Raw genomic sequence first — 20,883 nt, forward strand, 5'->3', positions numbered from 1 at the left:
ATCAGACCTACAAACCTGAGAACCAAAAACGTGAGCACCAGATGAGGCTTAAACGTCCCCACGACTTCCTGATCTGTCTGCTGTGTGCCTTTGTCTTTATGAAGCTGTTCCTTCACTGTTGCCCTCTGACAGCATTCTGAGGCCTTCACAGAACAGCTGGATTTAGATGTTGAGAAGTTAAAGAGACATGAATACTTTGGAAAGTAGATGCATGTGCAAACAGATTAATGTGGAACATTGAAACACCGTTTGGCACAGTGTCTTTAATTGTGGTCCAACAATAATAGAAAGAAGATCAGATTAGACATGTGACTTTGACTCTCATGTGTTACAATAATTATTGAGAAGAAAATATATTATTCTAAAGAGTCATTAAGCGTTACAGTAGGGAAGGAGGGTGCAACAAAAATAATTGGTATCAATATGCTGCAGTAAAATGTACCTAACACCACAGACAGCAGAGCTCTGACTCTGCTCTTTTCACAGCAAATAACTAAACTTTGCTCACCTTCCAGAGTCTCGCCCCTTTTTTTCCCCAAGTTCCTTTTTTTTAATTATAGCTTGACGTTCTGTCATCCTCACGTTTCACATTAAGACGTTGCTCAAAGGCAGCTGAGAAAGTTCTCACCCACCCTTAGCCACCTGTCAGGAAAAAATGGGAAAGTGGGCAAAAGGGCAGGAGTGGAAAATGATTTTTGCTTTCGTTTGAAGACACAGATTGATCTATGAGCCAGAAAACAATCTGCCTTTTCCTCCTCTAAACGATACCAAGGTTCTCTAATGCATCATGCCTGCTGCAAGCACTCCTGCCAAAAGGCTCAACAAATTTTGATCATGTTTTAATAGACTCAAGCAGGAAAACAGTACACAAAAGTTTGGCAAAGGTTAGTTCCTATTCTAGGCTAACTGTTTTCACAAAATCTTTGCTTTCCCTTTTTGTCAGGTGCAAGCTGTTACAACAAGTTCAAATATGAAGGAAGTGCTGCCGGGGTTTTCCCCCAAAACAAAAAGATTAGGAGAATTTTTTCAAATATAACAAATTATTACAAATGATTAATCTGTATGGCTTGAAACGCTGTTGATCTTAAGTGATTAATTAAAGAAACAGGTCAATGATGTAATGAGAGAAATACTCTCTAAAAAGTGTGAACAGTTTTTAAATCGTGCGGCGTACATATTATATTACAGAGCTTTATTAGAAAAAGCAGCTGTTTTTCTACTTCACACTCAGTAACTTCTGGGGAACTTCCTCTTTCCAACTCAACACAAACACTTGCTGTTCAGATAAACTAAAACCAACCTTCAACACTCATGTCCTACAGTCAAGAATATTCACACCAGGTTTTTCTTTTCTGTCACATTAAAACCAATAATTGTTTTGTAAGATTTTATGTAAGAGACCAAGATACAGTAGAGCATATTTGTGATGTGAAAAGAAAAGAATGGATTGTATTCTTTTTCTTTATTTTTCCAATAAAAATCAGAGAAAGTGCCATAACATTATCATTATTATTATTATTATCTATCGAGCCAATATCCAGCTGTCTTGTCCCTGCTGAGGTGTCTTCAGGGTCATGTGTAAATTCCTGTCACACATAGCTTTCTGCATTTTCGCCAGATTGTTCAGCGCCTTTTTCCACATGTTGGCTGTATGCCCAACATGGCTTGTGGCAAACAAATGAAACATTTTATGATTTTCTTTAAACAACACTGCACGGATGTTCCCAAATTTTTTTCAAGTCCAAGATAGGTATCATGTCTTTTGCCCCAAGTCAGGGTCAAGGTTCAAGTAACAACTGAAATAAACCTTTTCTCATGAAATCTCTGACATCTAGTTCACCTCTAACACTGCATCGCTGTAGGCCAGGATTCTAACCCTGTGCTGTTTGTCCGTGGGCTTAAATCACCACATGAGCATTAGGTAATTATCTTTTAATATTTTAATATTAATTAACAGTTATCTTATAATTTACCATTCAAAATCAGCTATAGGTTGATTAATATTACCTTGAAATTTGATCAAATGTAATATTTAGCCTATTAGAAATATAAATAGGCATTGAAAAATTTAGTCAGTCAGTCAGTCATTTTCTACCGCTTATTCCATAGTGGGTCACGGGGGAGCTGGTGCCTATCTCCAGCAGTCTATGGGCAAGAGGCGGGGTACACCCTGGACAGGTTGCCAGTCCATCGCAGGGCAACACACACACAACCACACACTCATTCATACATCTAAGGGCAATTTAGAGTTGCATTGAAAAATAAAAGAAGTTAAAACCTGTTAATGTCAAATTTCTGAATGAGTCAAACAAAGTGCTTTTTTGTCTTTATACCACGTAAGTTATTACATGTTCATCCCTGTCATCATATTGTCCACGCCATTATATATTGCACTAACTCTGGTTTGGAGAGTTTTCTTCTCACTTTAAGCTGGAGAATTTCTAATAATATTGAAAACCATTTTCTAAATACACATTTAAAACCTTTGTTTTCAATTCTATATAGTAAGGATGTTTAAATTTAAGGAATAAATAAAAACATAATAAACAAGACAAAGTGTAGTGATTAAATAAATAAGTGTTAAACTACTGAATGACTGGAACAGGAAGTTCTTTTATTTTGATATTTTCAGTATCCTTATAATGTTGCAGTAAGCTTAGCAGCAACAGAATGCTGGAGGTAAGTTAAATTTATTTTGTTTCCTAAATGATCCAAAGTTATTTAGTACAGCATTCATCTGAAGAGACATTCATGGAGTCGTTATTATGAAGCTACAGCTAAAATGAATTGTTTGTTATGAGCCTGTATCATCCCATTATAATCCACCAACGTCACTGGCTAATAATCAAGCTCATCCTTCCACAGTCAAACATGGGCATCAGCAGCAGTCTGTGGCTCACATACCGGTTTCCTTTCACTCTTCATTACATGAGATAAAAACTTGAACTCCTGGTCGGAGATTGTCAAGTCTAAGACCAGGAGAACAAGTCAGGTTTCAGGTTTTCAGGGCAATAGTCAAGTCTGAATACTTTTATTTTTGCAACTTAAGTGTGACTCATGTTGGAGTCTCAAACTGGAGTTGCCATCTCTGGTGAATCGTAGTTGTCCTATCAACAGATTATCCCATCTGAGCTGTTCATCTCTGCAGCTCTGTCAGAGTTACCATCTCTGATTAATGCTCTCCTTCCTCAGCCAGTCAGTTTAGGTGGACAGCCATGTCTTAATAGGTGTGCACTTGTACTATACATAAATACCCATAAAGTGTTTCCAGAAGCCCTTCGAGAAAAGAACACACACATACAGAATATCCTATTAACAGATCTTCCAAGATAATGCAGTAAACCACCTCAGAGGCGTGTAAAAAAATCAGCCATGAGCACGACACTTTCCTCTAACATTTCTGTCTGTTTCTGTGTGCTGAATCAAAGTGTATAATGTTAAGAGCCTGAGGTCAAATCCCTGCTTGGTGTCAAACTCAGCACTTTGTGCATGTGACACTGTCTGCAGCTACACTGTGTGCCTGTCTTGTAGATGTTGCACAGAAGCACAACATGTTGGCAAAATGTTTATTCAGCGCTGATATGTTAATGCACGAGCAGTGTATGTGTTTCTGTAAATAGTGCTAAAAAGAGGCCATCTTATCTGGCAGTGCAGCTGTTGAAAAGGAAATGCCCTCATATGTGTAAAAAAAGGAAGGTAAAGGTATGTAAGTACAGCGCAATAGTATTCATATACATTGAAATTTTTCTTATTTTGTCACATTAAAACCACAAAATTTCAGAACTGTAGTGGGATTTTATGTGATAGCTAAGTCAGATTGGGTGGAGAATGCCTGTAAACAAAAATTCTTGCTAAGGACTATCAATTGCATGTAGGTTTGGATTTGACAGGGCCATATTAATACTTGAATATAAACCATTCCATTTTATCTCTAGCTGTAACTTGTGTTTTTAACCTCAAATAGGTTTTCCTTCCAGGACCATTCCGTAGTTAGCTCCATTCATCGGGGGGAGCAGCATCCCCACACTATGCTACTGCCACCGCTTTCTTTCATAGTGTAATATGGTGCCTTCAGTGTGATGTTACAATGTTCATTTTCTGCCACACAAATAAATTCATTTTTTTCAACACAGTTGAACCACCTTATATTGGTCTGTCATATAAAATTCCAATAAAATAGATTGAAGTTTGTGGCTATAACAGGAAAACTCTTTGGAAGTTTCAAGAGTTATTAATACTTTTGAAAGACACTGTATCTTGCATTTTTGTATGTTTCACTATTACAACTATGTATGAATATGGGGGCAGAGAGAACTATATGTCAAGACTGTAGACTAAGAGGTGTTTTGTTCCTGGGTGAAAATGTTTCTGTATTTTTTGGGGGAAACCTGGTAAAAAAAAAAAAGCTTTTTATCAGCCTGGATTAGACTTCCATTTTTGGCTGAACTGTAAATGGCTTTAAAAGATTTTATGCAGAGCATATCTCGGTCAAAAGCAAATTTAAAAGAGATGCAGAAACTAGTTCATATGCAACAATTTTACACTGTGAATAAACTACTTCAGTTCCTTTTCACAGATGATGCTGATATCAAATCCTTTTGGAATTTGCTGATGAAATTATTTTTATAATATCTTCTAGAATTTTTTGCTATGACTGTAAATGTGAACTGAATTGTCAAAAACTGAATTACACTGAAGGGTGTAAAGATACAATGTCTTTAAAAAGCGCAAAAACAAATAAAAAATGTAAGTAATTTCTGTTATTTTAATGTATGATCCTAGCTGTATAAATCTGAAATTAACCACCTCTAGCTAAAGTTTAAACCCAAGACTGGCTGGGTTTGGTTTTGAACAATGCAGGAGGGAAACACCTGCATGTTCTTCAAGGTTCACTGACCAGCAACGACAAAAAACCACAAGTAGAAACTCTGACACGTCTGCATGTTTCACTACTTAAAGGAACGACGTGCTGGATTTTAGTATCTCGATTTTTCATTTGTTGGTAAATTTAGATCCAGTTACTGACATCCAGTTCATCAGTGGCAGACAGCTGAGATCAGTTGTCTTCTCTCTGCAGTTTCCATTCCCAGTCTGGGGCATCATGAGGAAGAAGGTAGCCATCTACAGTGCCAGTGTGGTACAGAACAGTACAGACTAAATGTCGCACTTAAGGCCTCTTACATTTTTAGGCTTGTGATTCTGGCAGTGAGCCAACTTCTCTTAACACTGTTCAGAATACCATGCAACCATTTGTTAAGCACACAAAGAGACTCAAAGGAAAAAGCTCAGACTTACATTATCACATCCCAGGCAGCACCAACAGGTCCCCAACAATCTCTTTAAGTTACTAGAAATGATGTGCTGCTGGAGTTTGAATGTGAGCAGTGAGTGATGCAAAGCATTGCTTTATTCAGATAGCTGATGCAAAGAGGTTTTCAAAAGAGGGGAGCGCTCAGGCTAGTGACTCTCTTTAATCATGTATCCTCTCATAGAACCTGATTTGGATTCGCTTATTTGGTGCGTATGTAACAAAAGACAAACAAGGGTGGAACCAGGAACAAGAGTCGGTGAACTAATGAAAAGGTGAGTGAAAGATGTAGCCATGTGTCCAGGAGCCGTTTTTAGGTCGTTGAAGCTCAGTTTTAGCACTGATCCTTACTGAGCTGCCATCCTTTCACCTTATGGCTGATGCATTAATTTACCAAAGCTTTACTCGCTCAAAGTGGCTGGATCAAGGAAGCTCAACTCAGCTTATCCTTCTCACATAGCTAACAAGCCAATTGAGATGACTCACCTAAATGTAAGTAATCTCTGAACCCATTTGGAGGAATTGGAGGGTTGTTTGTTCTGTTTATTTTCCTTTGTATTTCCCTGAGGACAGAACGAACTCAAAATGGTTTTTGGTTTATTTTACTAAAATTAATTTTTCAGTTTCATTCAATATACAATTGTTGTCAGATGTTTACATCCACTCATCATGAGCATAAAGACTATATCATTTTAAAGGAGACATATTTTGCAAAATCAGCCCTTAAATACATGTTGTTGTGTGCTTGGGGACTGTAGAAAGTGCAGAAAAGTTCAATTTAGTCTCTCCGGATGCTGATAGATATCTTTATATTCTGTTTGGGTCCGTTCAGTTATCTATATCATTTGTTACCTCTTTCCAACTGTTATGTCACAGTATTTGCTGCGGAACAGCTAAACAAGGCCATGGACCTCAGGCTAATCAATTTCGCGTATCCGCCATTTTTATTTCTTCAGCTCCAGTAATCCTCCAGTATGCCTATGCTGCTTCAGGTCGATTGTTGGGTGTATTTACCAACACAATTCAGCATCATAATCTCTTTGAAGTGGCTGGTTAAATTTTATTTTTCATGGAAACTTACATCAGAGGGGAAATTCCTCTTTGTCCCTGCGAAGCACTTCAAGGACGAGTTCTTCAGCAACCTCCGCCAGTATGAAGAAGAATTTAGTGAAAGACTTGATTAAGGGGTCAGTTCCTTCTGTCTATAGAAACGACGGGCAGCAAAGTGGTGAGCTGCAAATAACACTAAACTGACCACAAACTTTATTTTAGAAATAAATTTGTGTTTTAATCTGATGTCCTGGGCATTGTTCTGATAACAGTAGCATCGTGCTTTCTTATGTTAGCACAGTGTGCTGCTTTTAGCTCCTTGGGGAAAGATCTGTACTGTCTGTTTTAAATAGTATTATTACAATAACAGTTTTGTATTGTTTTTGTCTTGTTTCTGTGTCACAAGATAATTGTTATCAAACTACAAAAATTAACGTGGAGCGCTCTTTGACCTTGTGGGGGGTGGGGTGTAAGTACCTCAAGAGCATTTAAAGAGACGGCATCAAAACGAGGTGCTCTCAGATGCACCGAACAAAAGAGGAGGAGCCTGTGGAGCTACAATAACAAGGAATTCAGACCAAAGCATTGCAGCTCCCGTTTATATAGACCACAACTGAATGATTTAAATGTGAAAAGGAAGGATATAAAAGCAGAATATGTCCCCTTTAAGATTTTTAGTTAATTAGAAAAACTGTTCTTTTCTATGGTGGACTGTTTAGACAATATACTTGTTTCTCTGACAAACAAACTAGGACCACATGTTTGGATTTATTGGGGGTTTTCTCTGACCAGTATTGGGTCAGAATTACAGTATACAGTGCATACACACCTAAGTACACTGCTCAAAAAAACTTAAAGAAACACTTTTTAATCAGAGTATAATATCAGTCAGTGAAACATCTGGAATATTGATCTCTTCTGTTAAGTATAGCAGAGGGTGTTGTTAGTCGGTGTCAGTTGTTTTAGTGTTAATGAAATTAACAACAGGTGGATTAAAGGGGCAACAATGAGACCACCCCAAATAACAGGGATGGTTTTGCAGGTGTATATATATATATAATCCCCCATAAATAATTTGGTTAAATGTGCCTCAGAAAGTTGTAACTTAACCCCATGCTCCTGCTGGTCATTAACAGGCCTCTGGCATAATTCTGCCAGGATATTTGAGCGTTTTTTTTGCGTAAATGGCAGAGTCCACATAAATTAGATTGTTCCTTATCAAAGATTTAATTTCTAAACCTAGTGCCACAAATGCTGAACATAAGTGAGCTTGAAGCTTTGGGAACACCATTCCAGAAACCTGATATTAGCTTGCTTTGCCAATTCCAAATCTAACTTTGATGTGTTTTGGAATCATCTAGTTGCATCCACATTACTACCGTTTAGCAGTTCATTTCAGGTGAAGTTGAGGAATTTGGATAGTTCTTCATTATTCATCTTCGTTGTGCAATACAATTTTTTTTTTTAAACCGTGTCACTGTCCAAGCAGAGGCCTGACAGAGCCACTGGGAGTGAGCCAGCACACACCAAAGCACCCAGCCCTGGATACCGAGAACCACAAGTACACCGGCGGGCATATACACCAACCACCGGCAGGTAGTGTGGCGGGGAGGAAATAGGCCCCACATTTGATGGGGGGCCTAAACTGATCCAGGAGAGGACCCAACCTGACAGAAAAAAACAGGCACACGCAGTCACAATCACACATTCCCACCCTCATGCGTATACAGAAAAACACTCACACCCATGCACCCAACGTGAAGACAAACAACAATGGACATCATACACTCACTCACACTCCTCATACATACTCTATACTCCCAGGTTCAGGTGCCGATACCCCATTGGGACAACCAGCCCCCGGACCCAGGAGGTGGTCCCCTTCCCTCAGGGGATGGAGACAGGCAGACCGCCCCAGCACCTGAACCTGGTCCAGGCTAGCCTGGGCTCATGCCTGAACCTGAGCGACCCCCCCACCCCGACCCCAATCCCCAACGACCCCGATCCTCATCCTGAGAGGAGGCCATGTACAAAAGAGGGGTATACATGGTCCAAACTAGCCCGCCAACCAGAGCCACCACAGAATAAAATAGTCCCAACCCCACAATGAATTCCAATCCCAACCCCATGAGCCCCCCACCCCCAATGAACCCCGACATGAATTTCCCTACAGGGACACCCCCAACCAGGAGACAGATATGGAACACATGCCCACAAACCCAAACGCCATGAATCCCCTCCCTACAGCACAAGGGCACACCCCCACAGGTGAGGTCATGCCCAAAAAGCAGACGAAGCAACACCCACACAGCACAAGCTTCACACACAGTCCCACTCCAAGCACCCCCGCCGCGTCACACCCCCCACACAGTGCACCGCAAGGCAAGGCCCCCGCGCAATGCTAACCCAGCCCCCACCCACAGGCGCAACAGGGCAGACACCATTGAGCACCAAGCCCACAACGGAATCCCAAACTCCACACCAAGATGGGACAAACTCCCCCAGCAAGAGGTCCCCGGCCAGCGAAACATTATCCAGCTCAGCTCATTTGGATCGGCAACTCAGCCGATCCAAATGCCGGTGGGTGACCCCACATCCAAGAAGAGGACACAACCCCCCCACCCCACACACTGCAGCCCCCCATGCCACCCTCTAGCCCGCCACCTTGACCCCCCCAGGTACAACAGCCAGCGGAGCAGCACACCGCCAAGCCTGCCCAACCATTCGGCCAACCCCAGCAGCCTAAGCCCATCAGCTCGTGAGAGAGAAACATGCACCAACCGGGTAACCGGGCCGGGCAGGCCAACCGCTCCAGGCCAAGCACATCCCACCAGCCGCCCCAGTGCAGGTACAAGATATGCTCCACCGCCCCACCCACCAGTGATTTAAAAAAATTATATTTCCTAACCTGGGTCTTTCATTCCCCTTCTTAGCAAATGTAGTCAATGTTAAGTAGTTCTTGAGATGAAAACAACCAGCAACTTGGTTGTTGTATTCTTTTAATGAAAATGTAATGGTTGTTTATATTTTATATCATGATTATTGTGTTGATAATACTGTTGCTTTATTCTACATGCTCAATACTAATATCAGGCACAGGGACAACTGATGAAAAAGTGGCCTTTTGATTAACTCACTACTAGGTTTATGTATTTGAAAGCATTCAGTCCCTTTCAAATAAACAAATATAGGATTTTACTCCCAAATGCATTAAATGAATTACCCAAAAGGAATAGTTTGATACATCTAAGGTCACCATTATAACGTTTGGTTGGCTAAAGGTGGGGTACAGAACGCATTACAGCCCCTCAATCATCTCTCTGTATTGGAACAATCAGGCTTAGACGGTCTGGAATTAAATGAAACTTTTAGGATGCGAATGACTCTTTTACTTGGAAAAAGAAACTGCTTAAGAAGACTGAAGGAGATCTGACTTTCACTTCACGTTGAACACATACCCTGAGGTGGCATGCAATTAAACATGGTAGGCTTTTACCCCTCCCAGTAACCTAACATTGATTGTGGTGTCACTGCTAGTGCGAGGTTGAAGTGGCTGTGGAGAGCGAAAGGGAAAAATCTAACAAATGTGACTGATATTAAAGAACCTTACTGATTGGTACAACCTAAAGTTGAAATCAAATATTTACATAAAGGGTTTAGAAAGACAAAGAAACCTTTTTGTCTCACTCTCTGAGACAAAAAAAATATTAGGATTACCAAAATGTAGAATTACCTAAATTATTTCAATAATAAAAGAACAATTCTTACGACTGCCTTTAAATTCACAAGTTTAAATACACTCAAAGTGTTGACTGAGTTGTCCTTAAGCCATGTTGCAGCTAATTAGGTGTTATGCCCAGGATTGTTTGTGCACTGGATTTAACCTCTGCTTCAATGCTTTTTGAAGTGCACCAATCCCTCCTGCAGCAAAATACCAAAACATGGTGCTAATTCACAGTTGGGAATGCATTCTCAGGCTTGCAAGCTTAATCTGTCATATTAGGTGAGACCAGGAGACTCTAGTGCAGGCAACCACCAAGGAGACAGGGAAAAAGTTCAACAAATGTATTATCAGGAAGTGACTGTTACTGGATGGCTGGACTGTTCCACAATATTTATACTTCATCTGTTTTAGCAGATGAATGTGGCACATTCAGATAACTATCTATGAACCAGATTTGTGGGTCCACTTTTCTCTACCCAGTGCTTTTGCTGTTTCATTTGATTTTTTTTTATGATGTCAAACAAGGAATTAGTGAGATTGATGTGTTGCTTTAAAATATATCCACAGGTGTGATTCCGTTTGACTAAAATCTTGTGAATGAATCTATCAGAGGCTTACAAAGCCATGACACAGTCATGTGGGCTGTCCCAAATTGTTTAAAGGCATTGTAATCTTGGTGTGCAAATAGAAAACAATGTTTATCATAGAGAGTGATAGAAAAGACTTAAGCCTTTTTTACAGTGTATGTAGACATGTGATTGTACCACTATATATATTTAAAATTATTTTATTTTACGAATTTAATAAAATAGAATGTGCTCAGAAAATAGTTGCATTTGAAATGAATGTCGGTAAGACAGCCTGGCCTTGGAGACTTTGTAGTGCTGAGAGATGCTCACAGCTTTGACATGAAGTCACCCCATAGTCTGACCCCTTCATCGCCCAGAAGGCCTGTCTTTGTGCTCCTGTCTATGGGACAGCATTTCTGTGGTAATTTACTGTCACAACAGTTGAAACAGGAGAAATTAAATGATGGTTTGTTTGTGAGCATGTGTCTGAATGACTAAGTCTCACTGAGAACTTAAAAAATGCTTCTTCTTTTACTAAGCTGAAATTATGTCCCTCTGTTACACTTACACACAAATGAGAGCTGTGACTCAGGGTAATTTCCAGTGTGTTGCCCGAGACTCTTCAACATGTGGCCTGGGAAAACCAAAGATCAAGCCAGTGACGTTCTGAGTGGTAAACAGCCGCTCTTTCTTTCTGAGATGCAGCCTGCCCTGAGCCGCAGCCGCATGCCCGGCTCCTGATCTGATCAGCCTGTGTCTACATGCCGAGCCTTCAAGGTTCTAAGGCGAGTCTGGGCCTGCAAAGCAAAAAGGGTTCCAGAGTGCCTCGCTGCTTCACTTTCACCTCTTATTTTCTCACTCGCTCTCTTTGTGGCAGGGACTGCACGTTACCCATACATCTATGTGCTTGTAGAGTCTGAGAACAGCACTGCCTGCCTGGCCAGACTTTCAGTCGTGCAACCCAGCCTGAAATGTTAGGGGGGTCAAATGGACTCACAACCAACAGGTGGGAAGCAGAAATGGGTTAAAATTCTTGTTCCTGATGAAGAAATGTTAAGAGAGTGAGAGGTGGCGAAAGGTCACCGTGCACCACATGCAAAGTTCATAGGTTCAAGACAGTGCATTGGCTGTGAATGTTTGTTGCATTTTATAAAGAACAAAGAAAATATGAAAGACATCTGGAAATTTCCTCTGGGTAGCAGATAAGGTTAACCCGTCTGACAGGTAGTGAAACATGTCGTTTCAGAGAGGGATTTAATGAAATTCTAACTTTTATTTATGAACTATTTGACTCTGTTAAAGTGAAATAGCAGAAAGAAAGGAGTGACACAATCATGTACTGCTTCATTATATGCTGAAAGCCATCAGTCCTAAAACAAAATACATCTAACGTCCATAAAATATCCTTTTTATGACATTTTATTGGACATTGCTGTTCTTTTACAGTCAGTTATTATTTAGTTTCGGAACGGTTTTCATTACAGTCATCATTAAAGAGTCCAGGTTAACAATGAACCATTCTAGAAAATACAAGCATGTCATAGTTTTTACTGCTGGTTTGACTCACATGCAGAAGCACACTCAGGAGGCAGAAGAAGGTTTAACAGGTTTGTGAGAATTTGTTTGCCGGAATCTGGAACCGGGAACTCATCAACTGTGCGGGGAGGAAGACAGGATGGTTAGAATGAGTCTGAGAATTTCTGGGAAGATATTGCTGAATACTGAGCTTACAGTTGATTGAGAGGGTTACTGCCAGGGGGGAAACGATCTGGGTCTGGAAGTGGAGAGTCTGATGGGTTTTGCTCTTGATCTGGAACTGCCAACTGCTTGCAGGAAGTGGATGGATTCCAGAAGGGTAACAGTGGAGCACGGGGGGAAGGTTAAAGGCGAGCACGGTGGAGGGTGAGCAGGATTCGCTACTTAATCCAGGAGTAAGAGGAGCTAGGATGCTGTCAGTTGGAGTCTTGTCCAGGAGGGTGTCAGAATCAGAGAGGAAGGCTTGGAATCAGATGGTGAACTGAAGGAGAATCCAGTGCACACTAACAATCTGAGGAGGAGCACAAAACAAGGGTAAGAATCTTCTTAAAATAAATCGGCAAGTTTCTCAGAGGGCTAGAGTTTTACCATGTTGGTTAACACTCAGGCATCAAAGTACTGTCAGCAGGCTCCTCTCATACTGCTCAGTAGACGAGGATTAATGGGCGGCAACTGTCACACCTCGAGTAACCGTGCTCAGGCGCCACCTAAAGGAGAACAGGGGAAGCAGCAGGCAGAAACAGGAGACGGAGTCTCCAAGTCCCTGACATCATCCCCCCCTGGCGGCCCACAAGAAGTACAAAGAAGAGATGATTGGTAGTCAGTGATCAGGGAAGGCTGGTAAGGATCGGTTTGATCTGGGAGACGTGAAAAGTTGGGTGGATACGAAGATTAGATGGTAGACGGAGGCGGACTGCAGTGGGGCTAACTAGAGACTCGATTTCGTAGGGACCAATGAAGCGAGGGGCAAGTTTTTTGGAAATGGATTTGAATGGAATGTCACCGGATGAAGCCCATACTCTTTGACCTGGTGTATATTGTGGTGCAGGTCTGCGTTTCCTGTCTGCATATCTTTGGTTCTGTTCAGCAGTGCGTTAAAGGGCTCTGACTGTGTTGGACTAGATGTGTTTACAGTGGCGGATGTGATGGTGGACCGAGGTTACTGATATGTCATTCTCATCGGAGGGAAAAATGGGTGGTTGATGACCTAGAGAGGCTTCAAAGAGGGACAGAGCTGTGGCAGTTGAGACATGTGAGTTATGTGCATATTCTACCTAGGATAGAAACTTATTCCAGTCTGATGGGCTGGTGGAAGTGGGGCATCTGAGTGTGGTTCTTGATTCATACGTTCTGTTTGGCCATTAGACTGTGGATGGTAACTAGAGGTGAGGGAGACTTTAGCATTGAGTGCTGAACAGAACTGTTTCCAAACCCAAGAGATGAATTGGGGTCCGCAGTCAGAGAGGATTTCCTAGGGATACCGTGGAGTCTGAATACATGCTTAACCAGTAGAGGAGCAGTCTGGAATGCAGAGTGTAGTTTTCTGAGGGCAACAAGATGGCATGCTTTAGAGAAACGATCAATGATTGTGAGGATGTCGGTCATACCTTGAGACACGGGGAGTTATAGGATGATTTATTGCGGGCGCAGATATGACAAGTGTTGGACCATTTGTTCGCTACTATACCTCCCAGTGTCATCTGCTACTATATACCCCAGGATGGTCTGCTACCACAACTCCCAGCAGGAATTGCAGCTGATAAGAAGGGGCGTCGTAACTCTGATGTCACAGTGAGCTATATAAGGACACGGGAGACGCTCCACCTTTGCTTTTTCTCCCGCTGGAAACCAACACGCGGTTACCACGCAACAAAGGCGCATCATTCTGAAGAAGAAACCACACATGGGTTTTCATTAATTCTCCTCACTGGTCAAATTCATGAGAAGCTCAACGAGCTAAGTTTCTGGGATAAGAAGACCAGTAAACTTTACTTTACCGATCGAAGGCGTGGATTTAGCACGTAACCCAAGAAAAACCTATGGAGATTTTCCACGGAGACAAAATTTTCCTCTTTGTTTTTTTTATTCCAGTCAACTGCTGACGGTCCATCATATTTTTCCCCTTTTGCCAAAGGAGGAAGGCCGACCGTCTTTGAGTTTGTTACGGACGCGTAACAAACTCCCCCCTCTACCACTGCTCCAGAGAAGACGACGCCAAGTAATCCTGTTTTGTTTTATTTCTATTAGAAATAGCTTGGGTAGGATAGAGTAGGATTTTAGGGTGATTTAGAATTGCCACTTATAGTCCAATGTGTTCTATGTTGTATGTGCATGCAATGTCTTATTGAAACTTTGATTGCTGTTGGACTCCAAAAGGCGATGCGCTTTGAAGCTGTGCGTGTCTGTGTTTTGAACACCTGAGCGCAGACTCAGGTGAACTTAAAGTTGGAATGTTAGAACCCTCATGGTGGAATATTCAGTATTCCATTATCTTCACTCTTCGTGTTTTTCCACTGGTTGCCACCTAAAATTATTTTGACCCTTTGTGTTTCACTGAGCTCCAACTTTGGGGGTTTTATAACTGCAGCCTGGTGGAGGCCGCTCCCAAAGCTTCGCCCAGTACCATATTTTCCCTTGTTTCATATACACTCAATGCTATTTGATCTTGTTTAGTTAGTTATTTTACCCCTCTTGTGTAGAATTTTTGCATACTTGATTAAGTGAAGATTATTGAATCAGAATATCGAAGTGTATCAGGGCTGTTGATTTAATAAATATTCACGTAGATAAAGAGAAAGCGTTTGTGTTTATTTTGAGCAAGAGTGATTTGTCTGTCAAAATAAGGTCAAAGTTCCCCCACCTTTGGTGAAGCGGTTGATTAAACATGAAATCTAGTAATAGTTATCAATTATTACTGAGAATGTAATAATTGTAATTATCAAGGGCCTTGAGCCATAATTACAACACCAGAGGACTTCTCTGATTTCGATTTGTAAGTAATGATTTCTGGTTAAGAAATTAATTTTTTTCTAATTATGGTTTTAAATGATCATTTTTGATAAATATTAATTAATCAATAATCATAATTCTTACACAAGCGAGGACATACTCCTTTACGTCCTTGTGAAGGGATGGCCACCAAAAGCTTCTGGAGATTAGTGCAATGATTCGGCTTGAACCGGGATGGGCACAGAATTTGGCAGAGTGAAACCAGTGGATGAGACGGGAGCGGACAGAGGATGGAACATAAGTCCTGTTGGGTGGACCAGTTCCTGGATCAGATTAAGTCTGTTGGGCTTGATGAACGAGGTCCTCAATCTCCCATGTGAGGGATCCTATGATGCATTTGGGGGGGGTAAGATGGTGGCAGGTTCCTTGTCAGTGTCATCGGATGAGAACTGTCTTGATCTTGAACTGTCTTGTCTTGAGAACTGTGCATCTGGTTTGGTCGTTCTGGAGCCTGGGTGGAAAGGTTAAATCAGGAGAAGAACAGAGACCAACGGGACTATCTAGAGTTCAGGCGTTTAGTGGACTGGAGATATGAGAGATTCTTGTACAGCACAGGATGTTTCGCGCCCTCCAGCCAGTGGTGCCACTCCTCAAGGGCCAACTCGATCCCCAGAAGTTCTCGATCTCCCAAGTCGTAATTTTTTTCTGTGTTGGACAACCTCCAGGAGAAAAGGCACAAGGGTGAAGTTTCCATCATGGTATTCCTCCGGTACCAGAGAGAGATCGATAGAATCGGCTACAGCTGGGGTAGATGGACCGGCTCTAGGGGGAACTACAGATTGTAAGCAGGAAAAGAGAAAGTTGGTGGACCAGGATTCAATGCGGAGTTTAGACCAGTTTAAATGAGGATTATGTTGCTGTGTGTGTGTGTGTGTGTGTGTGTGTGTGTGTGTGTGTGTGTGAGAAGAGGCTGGTTCTCACAGAATGTGATTCACCCTCTGGTGTGTGTGTGTGTGTGTACAAATAGATAACGGATATCCCACACACACAGGGAGGACTGCATACCAGAGCATGATACAAAGCAGCTGCACTACAGCACAAAGTTTTTACATGAGGGATAACAGGTTTTCGCACCCATCCAACAGTCATTAAATAAAACTAGCCGGCATGGTGAAACGAGAGGACTTAAGGTGATGGTCAGTCAGCTCTCCCCTCACAGCTGGCGGACCCTCCGTTTTGACAGGACTGGACAGGAGGCAATATATATATACACCGACAAAGCATTTTCATATGCACATCAATTATTAAATCAGTGTTAAAAATATAGTCAAGTCAAGTTTATTTATCTAGCGCTTTTCACCAACAAGGAACTCAAGGCGCTGTACAAAACAACAGGAAAACAAATCAAATGACATTAATAATCCTTGGGGGTTTACTGGTAAGAGCTGGTTCCAATCCAATCTTTCTAATAGAGGTAATTAGCTCATTAAGTCCTCTGTGGTAAAGAATTCATCCTGTGCTAGAAGAAAAAATATCATTTTAATCCTCGAGGTCACTGGTATGAGGCAGTTGGTATAAAACTGTTTTAGTCCAAACTTTCAAATACTAATAATGTTTGGCTTTCACTAGTATGAAATAGTTGCAATCCTTCTAAGCAATCTAAAAATCTATGAAGCCACATTTAGGTAAAAAGAGGATGAGAAGAAAGACCACATTAGGTAAGAGGAGGGGAAAAAATCAAATTTCACAATTTATCCTTAGCAGGATACAGTTTGAGATATCAAAAAAAAAACTCAGCACAAATAAGCAACACATATACGAGACAACATATTGCAGAGATATGGTGAAGGCTGTATGTCAGGAGTGCGTATGTTTATATGAGCATTTGCACGTGTGCATGTGAGTGTGTGCAAAGTAAGTCTATGAAGCACTGTCACAGAGGCCATTGTCCTTGATGGTACGATGTAATGTTCATCAACCGGCCAAACAGTTCTGAGCAGGTCCACACCACAGATGTCCTCAGGGAAGGGAAGGGGCAGAGGGAGCAGAGCGTCCAGGAGAAGTTGAAGATAGCCAGCCATCAAGGCTGTGCAGGGGAGCCAAATTCAGAAAAACAACAATTATTTGGGCCAAGCTGACTCTTAATTTTCCGTCAGCCTTGAGAGTCTCGCTGGTGCTTCTCAATTGGCGAATCCAAACAGCCAAATTCCTGGTCTTTCGCTAGATCCGAGCATGCAACTTCTCCAAGATTTATCCCATTCCACCTCTGTGTCCAGGAACCGCAGCCAGACTGCGATGTTGTAGGATCACATCCAGTTTGCAATTCTGCTCCCTTAACATTTCAGTCTGAGTGTTGATAGCTCTGCAGATCCCTTCACATAGGCGGGGCAGCCTTGCAATGGCCAGAGCTGCTGCTGACGTTTTCCCAATTTCACGATATGCCAGGTAACCACAAACTCCATCAGAAATCTAATTATGTACACGTCTTAGATGTTACCACATGTTACTAGGGCTGCTCTGGGACTTTCGGACCATTGTTTTATCCACCTCATCCCAACCTATAGGCAGAGATTAAGAGCTTCCAAACCCACGGATCACACTGTTAAGTAGTGGACTGAGGAATCAAAGCAGATGCTACAGGCCTTCTTTGCATGCACAGACTGGACTGTTTTTGAAACCTCAGCCACTGACTTAAACCAACTAACTGATGTGGTGACATCATACATCAGTTTCTGTGAGGACATGTGTGTGCAGACCAAGACATTCTGCCCCTTTGGGAACAACAAGCCATGGTTTACTCCACATCTCAGGAACTTGCGCAGGGATAAGGAAGAAGCTCACAGCAATGGAAATTGGACAGGCAGGCCAGGAACATACTAACAAAGGATATCAAAGCAGCCAAGAGAAGTTACAGTGAGAAGCTTAAGAACAGCCTTTCTACTGGTGATGCTTCAGCTGTATGGCCCGGTCTGAGAAACCTGACTGGATCTTGTTTGTAGATTTCAGCTCGGCCTTCAACACCATCATACCAGACATCCTCCACCAGAAGTTCACCCAGCTCAACGTCCCAGCCTCCACCTGTCACTGGATCAACAGCTTCCTGACGGACTGACAGCAGCAGGTGAGACTGGGGAGCATCTTCTCCCACAGCAGATCAATAAGTACTGGTGCCCCCCAGGAGTGTGTTCTATCCCCACTCCTCTTCTTTCTGTACACAAATGACTGCACCTCATCGGACTCGTCCGTGAAACTCCTTAAGTTTGGAGACGACACCAGTCGTTGGTCTGGTCCAGGACGTTGATGAGTCTGCATACAGACAGGAGGTGGATCGGTTGGTACACTGGTGTTGTCAGAACTACCTGGAACTCAACCCACTCAAGACTGTGGAAATGGTGGTGGACCTTTGGAGAACACCATCCCCATACACCCCCCTCACCATCCTCAACAACACCGTGTCTGCTGTGGACCACTTCAGGTTCCTAGGAACCACCATCTCTGAGGACCTGAGATGGTCTTCAGACATAGACAATGTTCAGAAGAAGGCCCAGCAGAGACTGTAGTTCCTGAAGCAACTCAAGAAGTTCAACCTTCCACAGGAGCTGCTGGTCATCTTCTACACTGCCATCATTCAGTCTGTCCTGTCTTCATCCATCTCAGTGTGGTTTGGCTCATCCACAAAACAGGACAGGTGCAGACTGCAACGAATAATCAGGAACGCAGAGAGAATAATCAGGGCTGACCTTCCCTCCATCCAGGACTTCTACAGGTCTAGGGTCAGAAAAAGAGCTGCTAAAATCTTTGCAGACCCCACACACCCTGCACATAAACTGTTTAGAGTTTTACCTTCAGGTCGTTGCTACAGAGCACTGTTCACTAACACCAGCCGCCACAGAGACAGTTTCTTCCCCCAGGTTGTTTCTCTGATGAACGTTTAATACCAAACAACCTCATACTACAGTCGCAAGTCCACCTTATATATGTGTATATTGTATATATGTATTTAAGGACATAAAGATATATGCAGAATATATCTTATAACGCAAAAAAAAAACCAGAGAGCAAGGTGTACTGGAGTCAAATTCCTTGTTTGTTGTATGTACGAACTTGGCAATAAAGCTGATTCTGATTCTGATCTTCTACGTCCTCGACTGACATCATTGTCAGACACACAATCCTCCACTTCTGCCAGGAGTCCAGTGTGTATCCAGAGAAGAATGTCCCATCTGGACAAGAGGGTTCACCTTCATCCTGTCTTCTCGTCGAAAAAATTTGATCAATTGCATTGAGAGACCAGCTGACCAGATCCACAATTCACAATTCAGGAGATATGCAAAGAGAAGCTCCGAAAGAAGACAAGACACAGAGCAGAAGCAGGGCAGACAGTGGAGGGTACAGAGACAGGAGAAAAGTGTCTTCCTCCACCGAGAGCAGAAACAGAAAAAAAGCATTATAGCATTTTTTGGGTGCAGTGCTGGTGGCATAGGGGTTCAGGGTGTGACAACATATAGAGGCTATAGTCCTTAATGCGGCTGTCCATGGTTCAAGTCCTGGACCCGGCGACCTTTGCCTATTGTCTCTCTCTGCCCCTCTTTCCTGTATGCCTACTGTCAAATAATGAAAAATAAAGGTCTCTATTGCCAAATAAAATACAGTGTTTTGTAAAAAGGATTCAGACTCAGTTTCATGTAAGCTTCAAAGTATGTCACTGGGATTTAATGATAGACCAACACAAAGTGGAGCATAGTTGTGAAGGGGAGGGAAAATTAAATGTGGTTTTCAACATTTGCTGAATTTCATTATTGCCATTCTTCTTAAAATAGCTCAAGCTCTGGCCGTACGTTTAGGTTGTTGACCTGCTGGAAGATGAACCCCTGCCCAGTCCCAAGTCCTTTGAAGCCTCTGATCAGTTCCCTTCCAACATTGACCTGTATTAAACTTCTTTCATTTTCCTATCAATTCTCCCCCACCACATTTAACAGTGGGGATGGTCCATTTAGGCTAATGTGTAGTGTTATTTGTTCACCACATTTTGCATGATGATAATGTTACATTTTGGTCTCATTTGACACAGAGCATCTTCTTTGTTTGCAGTGTTCCCCTGACTTTACTTAGGGGTATCTGATTAAAGGCGACAAAGTACAAATGCAATCCATTTTATAGATTTGTATTTATAAAAATGTTGAAACCCATGTATCTGTTTCCATCCACTTCACAATTATTTTATATTTTATTTTGTTTATCACAAAAAAGAAAGTAGCATTGCAGTTTGTGGTTTTGAATTGGCAAAAAGTGAAAGAAGGGTGGATACCTATTGCAAGGCACTGTAATCTTAAGGTTTTATCTGAGGCAGTCATGTTCGGGAAGTGATGGAACTTCCCTTTTTTGTTTCTGGGCAGACACACATGTAACTGTGCCAGGTGTCTTTTCAGTTTACCTTAGTTAAACAACAATCCAGCTCAGAACCGCCTCCACCTTGTAAGCACTTCCATGCATGGGACAGAAAAGCAGGTTGTCTTCTTGTTCTGTTTTGCTCCTCTGATATATACACATAGAAAAGGCGAAAACTGAATGCGTAAAAGTGACTTCTAATAAGAAGGCAACAGTTTCTGCTCAGGTGAGAATGCGGTGATCACTAAGGGAGCCACACTCATGAGTCATTCAGAGGGAATGACCTTTAGAGGGTAGAATATTTTTTTAACACAAGTTCAGTGTCTTGATTTTTTTTATATTGATATGCTTAACCAAAA

At 42.0% G+C, this 20,883-nt stretch overlaps 1 protein-coding gene across 1 annotated transcript in view; it reads right to left on the reverse strand.

Moving 5' to 3' along the window:
- Window positions 1-12,656, reverse strand: part of LOC124884015 (POU domain class 2-associating factor 1) — a gene marked incomplete at its 5' end in the record, with an annotated part of 61,894 nt that extends 49,238 nt beyond the window's left edge. Inside the window, 2 exons of the mRNA XM_047391601.1 lie at window positions 12,219-12,305; window positions 12,383-12,656. Coding sequence (XP_047247557.1) covers window positions 12,219-12,305; window positions 12,383-12,656 — 361 coding nt within the window. The remainder of the gene's footprint in view (window positions 1-12,218; window positions 12,306-12,382) is intronic.
- Between the last annotated feature and the right edge of the window lie 8,227 nt (window positions 12,657-20,883).

This window comes from Girardinichthys multiradiatus, chromosome 18 (genome assembly GCF_021462225.1).
Source record: "Girardinichthys multiradiatus isolate DD_20200921_A chromosome 18, DD_fGirMul_XY1, whole genome shotgun sequence".
In the NCBI taxonomy this organism is placed as follows: Eukaryota; Metazoa; Chordata; class Actinopteri; order Cyprinodontiformes; family Goodeidae; genus Girardinichthys; species Girardinichthys multiradiatus.